Here is a 12953-nt window from a genome sequence, read left to right on the forward strand (position 1 = left end):
CAGCGTTTTCTGCCACACTTTTTCCTTCCCACAGACTTCCCACTGAGGTGCCTTGATACAGCACTCTGGGAACAGCCTATTCGTTCAGAAATTTCTTTCTGTGTCTTACCTTCTTGCTTGAGGGTGTCAATAGTGGCCTTCTGGACAGCAGTCAGGTCGGCAGTCTTACCCATGATTGGGGTTTTGAGTGATGAACCAGGCTGGGAGTTTTAAAGGCCTCAGGAATCTTTTGCAGGAGTTTAGAGTTAACTCGTTGATTCAGATGATTAGGTTCATAGCTCATTTAGAGACCCTTTTAATGATATGCTAATTTTGTGAGATAGGAATTTTGGGTTTTCATGAGCTGTATGCCAAAATCATTCGTATTAAGACAATAAAAGACCTGAAATATTTCAGTTAGTGTGCAATGAATCTAAAATATATGAATGTTAAATTTTCATCATGACATTATGGAAAATAATTAACTTTATCACAATATGCTAATATTTTGAGAAGGACCTGTACTTACACTAGGCTTCCACAAGGATTCAGAGACAGTCCAGCCATCTTTAACCACGTGCTGAAACAACACTGAACATAACTTAATCTGTCTGACAATGTAACACTGCTCCAATATGTGGATGACCTCCTGTTAGCTGCATCAACTGCTGAGAGCTGTCTGCAAAACACAAACTCACGCCTTACTTTGCTGGAAAAAAATTGTGAAAAGATGAAAAAGGAGAAATTACAGCTCTTCTGTGACATTCCTAGGCAGAGTTGTTTCGAGCTTGGGTCACACTCTTACTTCCTCTCGGTGCAGTGTGATTCTGCACCACCCTAAACCTCTAACCATGCAGCAGATTTCTGCCTTTCAGGGCCTCATAGGTTACACCAGACATCATGTGCCTGAATACTCTCTCATCACACAACCATTGAGAGGCATTAGCCACCACTGCAGCTTTGTCTACTCCAAATTACAACCTGCCTTTTTTCTTGGATGGTTCTAAAAAAAACAGGAATAGTTTCAGCTGTGCTTTTTCAGAAAAAGTGGGAGAAAGAAGGACCCTGATGTACCACTCCTCTGAGCTGGATAACATTGAGACAGGACACACAGGATGCACAAGACATCTGGCGGCCCTCTCGAAAGCCATCCAAAAAGCAGCGCACATGGTAATGTGCCATGAACTCAAAGTTAACACAACTCATGGGGTTGTGGCCTTTTTAGGCTCTCAAGCTTTCAACATGTCAGCAGGAAGAAAACAGACACAGCGTCAGACCAATATGAATAAAAACTGGAAAAAATACATTTATTATAATCAGTAAACGTTCATTATTGCAATGTAAGATGCTATAAAGGGATTGGCAGAGCAGTTGGCACCCACTTCACTCTGGTATTGATAACCCTATCACTAGTTGACTGGAGAAACAATTTGGGAAATATGTAACTCTCATAGTCAGTTATAATTTCTCTGGGAATAATGCTAGGTATAATTATGTATTGTAGCTGTTCTATTCCATGTGCTAGAACATCGATTAATCGTGTTATTGTTCCTGCAATGTCAAAGGAACTTCCTGTGACTCAGATGCCACTGTTAGAAGCAACAGAGTTAATTTCAGCTGATAATGATGATGAAATTGATCCTCCGGTTACAATTGATGAGTTCCCTGGCGCAGATATTGTCATAGTTCAATTTCAGTGGTGGACCAGGGATGCAGGACGAGCAGAGGTAGTTGGAGAGAATATCACAGTTTAATGAAGCAACTGTTGGGGAAAATTATTTTTAATACTCTGAACCTTCCTTTACCTCTCTCCACTCTGACCTCTGTGTTTTGTTAGAGGAGTTGGTCTTTAAATTCATTATCAGGAGGTTTATGGTTAACACTCCCTGAAGTGTATGCCTCAAGGGATGGTAGATGGGTGCCCTCATAAATAACCTTGTTACCTCTGACCCGGGGAGGGTCTGGGGATCATAATTCTAAAACTCTTTTAAGTTGGGGTAACACCCACATACTGTTTAAATACTGTCTGTAAACTCTAGTTCTGGGCTCTGCTTCACTGACTAAACTTAGTGACAGAGTCTTCAAACGCTGAAATGCCTTTGAATAAATTTATAAAGACAAAGTCCGGTCTTTCTCTTGTTAATGAGTTGATTTCTCTCCCACTTTGATAAGAAAATCCATAACAATTTTAGCATCACGAACAGGATCCGACGTGCCCGAGGAATCCGCAGGAGGGGACACGGACGCCTGGCCAGCCTGGAGACTAAGTTGTCCTCAGTCCACCTCTATTTAAGAGAGGGGAGTCCTGGTGCCTGCCTGCAGCTTCTGGCTGATCGGATCTGAACTACTGATCTGCAAATATATCTGGGTGAGAAGTTGCTCTGAATTATATGACATATATTATTTTTTATTACACATTAACCATCATCTCCTAACTAATTAATTAGGTTCCGGAGTTGCGAAAGGGAGGACATCAGCTGAGGGCCAAGTCACCCTGTAAAGGAATATAGGGAGGTTCTTCTTGGTAACAATAAGATAAAGCAAAACAAAGGGTTTTGCTGGTGGTTTTTTGCAATTTTCTACACCTCATAAAGGAGAAAGCCAGATGGCAGACGTGCCGCTGAACGGGTAAAAAGTGGTTCCGGAACCTCAAAGGCATCAGCAGTGGGTCCTTCTCCAGACTGCGATTTATAAAATAATGAAAGGAAAAGGTGGGGATGATTGTGTTAAATGTGCTTTAATTTGGGAAGATAAGTTTGGTTTTCCACAGGGTGAAAGTTTGAGTGTAAATAGGTTAAATAGTTTAAAATAACACAGTTGATGGATGGAGATTGGGAAAAAAAATAAGAAAAAGATTAAAAAAGCACAGAGTGCATCAATTAAGGGGTTAATGAGTTAAAACTTTACTGCAGGAAGTTTAGTTTGTCTTAAATACTGCAATCAATCAGAAAAGAAGGTAAAAGTGAAAAGGGATATTAGAGATGAGAAAAGAAAGTTGTTTTAGAAAGGAGTATAGTGCATATTGTGGAAAGAAGTGACAGGCAGGTGGACAACTGACTGACTGGTAATAAACCAGGCTTGTAGTGATTGTTGCCTTAAAAACATGTTTTTTGTATAATAATTAAGGGTGTAGCATGAATTTTAGAATTATGTGTTGTTGGGATTATGAATCTGAGAATATTATTTAATATTTAATATTAATATTTTAATATTTTATCAAATAATATCTAAGTCTGTTAATGGTTGTCCTGTGAATACCAGCCGAGTAAGGCGATGGTATTTGGACAAAATAGAAAGGTGTGAGACGAGCTCTGACATTACTGAACAAAAATAAGTAAACTCAAAGTCAAACATATTTCAATAAACAAACTCTTTACTATGCTAAAACAATCAAACTAAACTACCAAGCAGAATTAAAGAATAAGGAAGACTAATGGGCTATGTACAATATAAACAAGTTGATTAAAGATGATTGGAAATCATGACCAAAAGAGTGATGCAACATTACCATGCAATGTTATTTATGTTTGAGGACCAAGGATTATCTTGAAGAATCTGGAAATGAAGTTAAGTTAGGGATGAGTTGATTTCTCTCCCACTTTGATAAGAAAATCCATAACACGAGCCAACTTACAAATGCCAATGCGGCCTTAACAGAAGATCCAGGTGACAGAGTTCATGAATAAACAGTCCTGGTTACTGGATCGCGGCACAAACCTGAACGTGGCAAGAACTGACAGACTAAAGACTAACGACACCGCGTAGAACAAAGGACAAAGACTAACTTAAATAGGGCAGGTAATCAGGGGAAAACCGACATAGGTGTTGAACAGGCTTGCGAGAAGACAGAGGGGCAGGTGAACCTAATACATAGACTAAATCATGAGAAAAGGGACTAATTAACAAGACAGTGAGAAGAGCAAAACGAAACTATAGACCAAGATAAATAAAGCATAAGAATCAAGAATAAACATGAACTAAAGGAAACTGAGAAACTGGAGGGAACACAACAACGTAAGATCTAAGAACTTAGCAAAATAGAAACCATAAAGAAACCCTGACTACAAAAGTAAACAAACCTAAACCAACACTGATAGAACAAACTAAGAATGAAGCAGAGGAAACGAGAACTAGAATAAAAGTAAACAATAACTAAAGCTAACCTATAAAGGAGGGACTGGAGAATAAAGATAAACTAGAGGAACTAAGCTAAGAGGGACAATGAATGTAAAGGGAACTAAAACCGATTAATTAATAACTAAAAGAGGAAAACTAATGACGAGAGGAGTAACAGAAACGAAACTAATAAATAGGAGAGTGCAAGGGAACCAATACTAAAACATGAACATACAACGAGACACTAAACGAGAGCAAAGCTAGGGAACCAGAGAACTATAATAATATTAATAATAAGGAAACCATTCTACGTAAATAAATAGGAAAGCAACACCAAGGGAACTAAGGGCGAGAGGAGAACACACTGGGAAGCAGCAGAAAACCAGAACTGTCAGAAAACAGAAAGCAATAAACATGAATACAAAACCACAAACAATAAACATCTAGCTAAAAGTAAACAAAACACAAAACCACAAACAAAGTCCAAAATGTCCAAACCCCGACAGATGCAGTCGCAGATGAGGGTCAAGGGGAAGTTGACTGGATGAGATTGTCAGGGTTCTGGGTTTTTGTGTGTGTGTGTGTGTGTGTGTGTGTTCACTGTGTTTTTAGCTTTCAGATGGTTCCAGAGTTTCTCGAGTGCACGGGGTGACAGGTGCGACTGATCTGTTGATTGCCTTGAGGAGTATTTAAGCAGGAGGCTGCCAGCACTTCGATGCCAGAGTGTTTGCCTTCAGTGGTAACAAACCTAGCCACTACCCAAGCTATGCGTCGTTCCATGAATCTTTGCTGACATTGTGTTTGATTTTTTGCAGGCTGAAACCTGAACCTTGTTTATCTTCGTTGAGTTTCATCTTTGGCTCCAGTGATTTCCTGTTCCCTCAAGTTTGCCTACGTTTTGTGTATTACGTTCTGGATTTTGTGTTTTGGATTAAGCTGGCAACTTCCTGGAAATTCCCGACTTCTGAACCAAGGCAGAGGCGTACCCTGTCCACCCTCCAACGCAAGTACCTGAACATTGAACTCTCTCATGAACTCACCAGTATTCACTCCCCAGCTCGTACTGAAGCATCTGGACAACCTAGCTTCGCACACCCAGGTTCTGACTCCCTCTACCCCTGGCGACCTGACGGCATTTACTTAGTAAGACACTTTCTTGTTTACAAGTATCGTTTTCGTTACACCGTTCCCTGTTTCACCAGTTGGCGAATTTACCCATTCATGTCCCTGCGTACATGTACTGTAAATAAACACCGTTACACTTTCAGCTTGTTTTAAGGGCCAAAATGACAGATTTATTTGGTAATTTCTAGTTTTCCCATGTTTACTTTTATGATTTTAAATTTTGCCATTCATTACTTTTGTGAGTTACATGATTTTTATGTTATCATTTTAGAGGTTTTGGATTTTGATTTGATATGATTTTCACTTTTGAACACTTACTCTTGAGGTTTTATATCATGAGGTAGTACATAACATTTTTATGTGGTGTCAATAAAGCAATGTAGGGTTTTACTTTCTGATCCTAGTATAATGGTGTTGAAGCTCTTGAAATAACAGATTTACAGTTATATATTTTATAGTATGCCTGTTTGACATATGAGTATCCATTTGACTATATTTGTGTGAAGGCTAAGGACAACTATTAATACTGCTTGTTGCTATTTTAAAATTTTTGTGTTTAATTGTTTTAGCCGTGTAGTTTTTGAGTTGTGTCAGTGTTCGTGAAGAGTTTCAAGTCCCTATGAAAGACTATCTATTCCTAGTAAAAACACCTGACTGAGGGTTTTTATTTTTATAAGCATTACATATTTTCATTACATTTTTTACACAGCATTATGGTTAGAGATGGGTACCGTTCACATTTGAACCAATACGGTACCGATACCCTGTACCTGGGAATCAATACCGGTACTCAACTGTACCAGTTTTTGGTACTTTTCAATTCAATTCAAAAATACTTTATTAATCCCAAAGGGAAATTAAATATTTGATATTAATATAATATTTGATATTAATATATTTATAAATAAAATTTTGTGTGTGTTTATGTGGTAATATTAATTTGTTTAATAATAAAATCTCCAAAATTTTCAATTTTAACATATTTATTTCTCAATATATAAAAACAACATCCAGCTGTTTGTATTGCAACATCGCAGTTGTTTCAAACATTTCTTTAACACGAAAACCCATAACTGACTCTGCAGTGTTTTTCTCAATAATGAACAGATTAAAAGCTAGCTATGTTGCTGGCCGCTAACAGATGGAGGCATGCTAACGGTGCCGAATGCAGGACTTGTAGCCGTAGATCTGAGGCTGACCAAATTTTTTTTTTCACCCTTGAGAAAAATCTTCTGCGTAACCGGATGCTTCCTCAGATTAGAAGTATTCCCACCCTGTCCTTGCACTTCACGTCACATATATTGCAGTGAGCGTAATCTGCACGGCATGAAAAGTGGAGCCATACTTTTGAGTGCTTTCTGTCAGACATGCCTGCTGTGTTGACAGTACCAGTGACTACTGATGTCATTGTGCTCTTGTGCGTGCAATGCTGTGTTCATGTCTGGCATGGAAAATCGCCCACTCTTCCACTCCCTCAATGTCAAAATTATGCGTTTAGGTACCAAAACATGGTACTGCTTGATTTTAGATGAATCAGTGCTCAGTAGTACCAAAGGAATTCGGTCAGTACCCATAAAAGTACCAAATTCAGTACCCATCCTTAATTATGGTGTTTGCTTTTGTTTGCACTGTGTGAAAGGAGGAAATTGTTGAAATATTTGTATTAGCATCAATGTTGTTATTGTGTCTAACAGTTATTAGAGGAATGGCTAATTCTTTTCAGGTTAAAGGTGAAGAGGAACTTGAATTGCAACCCTCAATGTAGGTACTGGCGACCTCTAGGGTCTGCCTCCCCCCCATATATATATATGGAAGAATATATAGATGCTTACAATAGGTAAAATGATCAGGCTGCATAGAATAAATTTTCACTGTTACGCTGGTGATAAAACTAGTCCATGCATTTGTTGCATAGAATAAATTTTCACTGTTACGCTGGTGATAAAACTAGTCCATGCATTTGTTACTTCAAGGCTGAACTATTGTAATTTCATTACTATCAGGATGTCCACAAAATGCAGTTAAAAGCCTTCAGCTGATTCAAAATGCTGCAGCAAGAGTTCTGATGAAAATTAAAAAGAGAGATCATATTCCCCCTACTTTAGCTTCCCTTCATTGGCTCCCTGTTAAATTTAGAAAATAATTTAAAATTCTCCTCCTCACATATAAAGCCCTTAATGATCTAGCTCCATCATACATCAGAGATCTGATTGTTCCACACGTTCCTAACAGAGCACTTTGTTCTCAGACTTGCAGGTTTACTGGTGGTTCCTAGAGTCTCTAGAAGTAGAATGGGAGGCAGATCCTTTGCTTATCAGGCTCCTCTCCTGTGGAAACAGCTCCCAGTTTTAGTCCGTGAGGCAGACACCCTGTCTACTTTTAAGGCTAGACTTAAAACTTTCCTTTTTGATGAAGCTTATAGTTGGATTAGTTTAGGTTATCCTGAGCTATCTCTGTAGTTATGCTGCTATAGGCTTAGGCTGCTGGAGGACAGAATGACCACTTTCACCCTCTTCGCTACATTCTCACACTACTCTCTAATTCTGTATTATTTGCTGTTATTTCAGTTTTTAACTTTATGTTCTCTCTTTTCTCTTAGAAGCTACACCTGGCCTGACTCTGTCTACCTGTGACAGCTTTCTGGAGAGGGGGTTCTGCTGGCAACAACTTAATGCTCACCCTCTACCGATGATCCACATAGCCCTGTCTTTTAGTGTTTAACCCTTTCTCTCTCCTAGACATGGCTACTGACTGAGCTTTTACTGTGACTAACTCTATGTGCTCTCTTTCAGACTCTAACCTTGAAAACTGGCTCAGAGTTTATCTGTTCTTTCTTTCTAGATGAAACGACTAAAGGAGTTACATCCACTAACATTTACTTTTCCTTCCCATAGAAAGTACTCCTGGATCAGTGCTTCTGTGTTCTTTTTGTGTCTCTGCTCTGTTCTCTCAAATCCCCAGTCGGTCGTGGCAGATGGCCGCTCACACTGAGCCTGGTTCTGGTTCTGCTGGAGGTTTCTTCCTGTTAAAAGGGAGTTTTTCCTCTCCACTGTCGCTACATGCATGCTCTGATGCTGCCACCCCAGCAGATGATTGCAGAAGAGATCACACTTTCCACAACAGACTTATAGAAGATATGCAGCATCTTGCCGCAAACACCGAAGGACCTAAGCTTCCTCAAGAAGTACAGTCTGCTCTGTCCCTTCTTGTAGATGGCTTCACAGTTGCATTGTACATTGTACATTGTAAATTGTAAATTTGTATATTCTGTAATGCAAAAACAGAACAAAAGAGCAAAGTGTACCGGAGGCAAATTCCTTGTTTGTATGTACGAACTTGGCAATAAAGCTGATTCTGATTTCCACTCCAGTCTGTTGTCCAGGTGAACACCGAGGTATTTATACTCCTCCACCATCTTTACTTCTTCTCCCATGATGGAAACAGTGTTTGACCTATTCCTGTTTCTCTTAAAATCTACAATCATCTCCTTTGTTTTATCCACATTTAAGATGAGATGACAGTTTCCACACCATGACACAAAGAGGTCCACTAGCTCCCTGTACTCAGCTTCTTGTCCATCTCTGATCCAACCCACGATAATACCGCCCTGACCACACATGCCGCACACATCTTTGTCTGAAAGTAAAATGTTTTTGATGATCGGAAACACTAAAGTATGACACACAAGCAAAAACAGAATAAATCTGTAAGAAAGTAAATAGTTTATCACTGCAGTGTACATGCATATTTTGTGAAACTTATGACTTTCACAGTCATTAATGGATGCAGATTGTATGAATAGGCAGCGCTTACAAGTGCAATAATCCCCAACTGTTTATTAAAACCTTAATTTAAACACAGTGAGAGAATTCATATTTACAATGCAACATTTTGATAGTGTTACACCAAACACAAAACATGATGAAATATGATGGCTTTTGTTGCAGTCAAAAGTATTCTCTCTTCCACACTGGCAGCTCCTGAAAATACACCTCATCTGGGGCCTCATCAGCTAGAACAGAGAAAAAAAGAGACAAATCAAATCACACAACTTAAGCATAAAACCATCAAAAACTCCCATTGTTTGATTCTGACAATAGTCAAGGCAGCAAATACTCAAGGAACTACATTATAAAGAACAATGAAGGGTAAGATTGTGAATGATCACCTCCCTCTCTGGCCTGCTGCAGGAACTTGAGCAGCACCGTGGCTGCCTGATCAACACTCAGCTTCTCTGTGTTCTGACTGCGGGTCTCTGAAAAAAACACAAATAACTCTCACATCATAGGTCCTCTGTATGGCTCTGTTCTGATTCCAGCTCTGTGATGGATTGTGGACACTTTGTTCTCAAACTGTTAACAAGTGTTGCTCAGAATGAAGATTAATTTAACTAAACTGAGAACTGAATAGACTTTGTTGTACCTAAGTGTAGCGTGTCATAGACATCTCCTTCTTTTCGGTCCTCAGAGATGAACCTACGACCCTCTGACAAAAAGTATTACAAGTCATTTTCAATTACTTTCAAATTAAAATCTTTCTGTTCTGCAAATGCAGGCACAGCAGTTTTTTTTTTTTTTTATCAAACATGGCCATTCTAAACATATTCTCCTATTGTGGCAGCAAAATCTAACTATTCAGTAATATATTTTTTATATTTCATAAATTTTATAATATACAGTGGCTTGTAAGTATTCACACTCAAACATTTTCACATTTTATCATGTTTTAAACACAGATCTTAATGTAGATGAAAACTGGGATGGTTGTCACACTTTTTACATTCATTTAAATTCCAAAGCAACACTATGCTTAGTCACTATTATTATTATTAGTTCAACAGGTACACACCACCAAATACAACAAATTCAACCAAATTTTTGACAACTAACCCCACAATGCAATTGGTTGTCCCAATTATATTTCAATGAGAAATGAGGCGTCTGAAAAATATTAGTTTTTAATACAAACTTTCAATTTAAAATGTTTAATTTCATATCTTAGTTGAAACAAAATATAGGCAACAACATCTCATATGCCATGAAATGACAGAACAGAGAGACTAGGCTACTTGATAAAAATCGGTATTAAAAAAAATTAAATGAACAGAATTGACCCTACCCAAATCTTTCTTATTTTATTTACTCACTTGCTGAGTCACAGTTTTGACAAATATACAGTGGCTGTCCTGATGTACAGTTTTGGTGTGTCCACTTCTTGCACTGTATGCACTGGTCCCATGTGAGAACCAGCCCCACCAGTGATTTTTTGCTAGCGGATGTACTAGCAAACATGTCTCCCCCTTTGTACTTTTAAATGGTAATAAGAATCAGTCAGTCAGTCATTTTTCACCGCTTCTTCCATAGTGGGTCGCCGGGAAGCTGGTGCCTATCTCCAGCAGTCTATGTGTGGAAGGCTGGATACACCCTGGAAAGGTCGCCAATCCATCGCAAGGCAACACAGACACACATAGGACAAACAACCATGCACACACTCATTCACCCCTAAGGGCAATGTAGAGAGACCAATTAACCTAACAGTCATGTTTTTGGACTTTGGGAGGAAGCCCACAGTCCAAAAACAGGCATGAAGAGTTTCATTAGAAATCTTTTGTATAAAGTCCATTAAAAAGGAACACAGAGACAATCAAACGTTTCATTGTGATGTGAAAAACATTAATTCCTCTCACCTCAATGTCAAGTATCAAACTGCTGAAGTGAAATATACGTACACACGTTTTGTGACAGCGCCCTCTAGGGAGCAACATTTTGCAACTCTGGCAACCCTGTTCTCCCCTACTTTATTGGGGTTTATGAGGTGCAAAACTGTAAAGCAAAAAGAAAATCATAGTTTTCAAAATTTTTTACAATTTAAAATCTGTGTTGATCAAGTGTTTATAAATGCAAATGCAGTATTTCTCTACAGTTGTATAAATAATTTTAGTTATTAATCTGATGTTACTCATATAGCATAGGAAAATCAGGTTTGTCTTGCGGGTGGTTAACATGGAGATCATTTTTATTTTGTATAAAAAATTGGTTATTTTTTATAATAGATCAGTCTGCTCGTTATTATATAAATTTGACGGATGTTGTTTGTTTTTGGTTAATATATAATTAAAAAAAGCAACATTAGCACTGATTTCCAGATGGTTTTAAAGTTTACTTCATCTTAGTGGTTGTTCTGGCAGAAAAAACAACTTTTAAAATTAAAAAACAAAAAATCTAAATGATTATTACTCTTATTAAACTACATACCCCAAAAGACCTGCAGCTGTAACTACGGCCAAAGAAAAATTATACCAAGTATTGATCCAGGGGAGCTGAATACAATTGGCATGCCACATTCAGATTTTCACTTCTAAAACAGTTTAAAACTATGAATCATTTATCCTTCCACTCACATCTATATATGGATATATATATACAGCTTCACATTTATATATTGTGTAAGGTGTCACCTAAAATCCTAAAAATAAATTCATTCAAGCCTGTGGTTGCAGTGTGACAAAATGTGAAAAAGTATGAGTATTGTGAATACCTTTGCAAAGTACCTTTATATCATTTTTAATAATATTAAATTATAAGGATCAAGCTTTAAGAGTCCAAATACATACGTGTGCCTTTTAAGTACAGCATTGCTTGCGGTGTCCAGTTTCTTCGTTGGAATGAGCTCTGAAGATAAAACCAAGAAAGCAATCAGTTTTATTTACTGTTTTCAGTTTTGCAATCCAAAACTTTTATTCACTTCAGTTTTTTAAAAATTGTTACTTTTGGCACGCTCCACGAGTGTGAGAAAAAGGATGCAAGCAGCAAAAGGGTGAGCAGGTGGGTCAGCGTGAAGCCCCTCAAACCCTGTGGGATACATAGGCAAGTCAGAAGGAGAGCTGCAATCAGCATCCGACCAGGTTTAAGAAAATTATCAATAGTTTCAAAAGCCCCCTAATTCACCCCTACATGAATAAAGATTAACCAGACCATAAAAATAAAATATGTTGGCCTCGAAGGGTTGAACGAAATATTTTGGAAAATTGTTGAGTGCAGTTTTTAAGTAAAGGTATTCACCAATTTTTGTACTCTGCAAACAATCATGGCAAGTGTTCCAGGAACACAATAAACTAGAATGTATTCACTTGGTTAAATGAACATGTACGTGTGTATTGTTCTTACCTTAAAGGTGCCAGATGTCATGTTGGCTTGGTGTCCAGCTCAGATGTTGAGACAGAAACAGGATCAGGTAACTGCTACTACTGTTTCTTCTCCCTGTATTTATACCCTCCTAGGGAGCAAACCCTCTGTGCACCACACTCCTTCATGATGCCATCAACGATAGGTCACGCCAATTTGATGAAATAGGGGCGGGAAGGAGAGTGAATAAACAGAAGTGTAGATCGATTTCAATCATTCTGCTCCTTTCTGTGAAAGCTGTTATTAACTGTATATGTTATATGACTGATTCTAGTAAACTACTCAGAGAGGGGATGGAAGAGCTTGTGGCAGCTACTTTAATTCTGAATCAGTCATATTAAAGTTGCTGACTGTTCGAATAAAATGTGGACTGATTCTGGATGATATTTAGAAAAGCTAAATTATCTCCTCCTTTAATACTTGCTTGCTTGCTCATTGTAGCAGAATGCAAGAAAATTGGCTGATGTATTTTATGAATAAAGACTTTCGCTGAAGAAAATGACCGATAAAACAAATCAATGCTGGCACATTTCACTGCTAGAGATCTTA

At 38.1% G+C, this 12953-nt stretch overlaps 1 protein-coding gene across 2 annotated transcripts; it reads right to left on the reverse strand.

The window, feature by feature from the left end:
- Positions 1–8927: 8927 nt before the first annotated feature.
- Positions 8928–12461, reverse strand: spx (spexin hormone). Of its 2 annotated transcripts, XM_047390311.1 has the most exons (6): positions 12387–12461; positions 11988–12071; positions 11834–11891; positions 9643–9705; positions 9389–9475; positions 8928–9232 (listed from the first exon to the last, which is right to left on the reverse strand). In XM_047390311.1, the coding sequence occupies exons 1-6, from the start codon at positions 12405–12407 to the stop codon at positions 9168–9170; spliced, it is 378 nt and encodes a 125-aa protein (XP_047246267.1). In that variant the 5' UTR covers positions 12408–12461; the 3' UTR covers positions 8928–9167. The 2 variants fall into 2 exon arrangements, with proteins under 2 accessions (XP_047246267.1, XP_047246268.1); XM_047390312.1 differs by lacking the exon at positions 9643–9705.
- Positions 12462–12953: the final 492 nt, after the last annotated feature.

The sequence above is a fragment of the Girardinichthys multiradiatus genome, chromosome 17 (assembly GCF_021462225.1).
Source record: "Girardinichthys multiradiatus isolate DD_20200921_A chromosome 17, DD_fGirMul_XY1, whole genome shotgun sequence".
NCBI lineage: Eukaryota > Metazoa > Chordata > Actinopteri > Cyprinodontiformes > Goodeidae > Girardinichthys > Girardinichthys multiradiatus.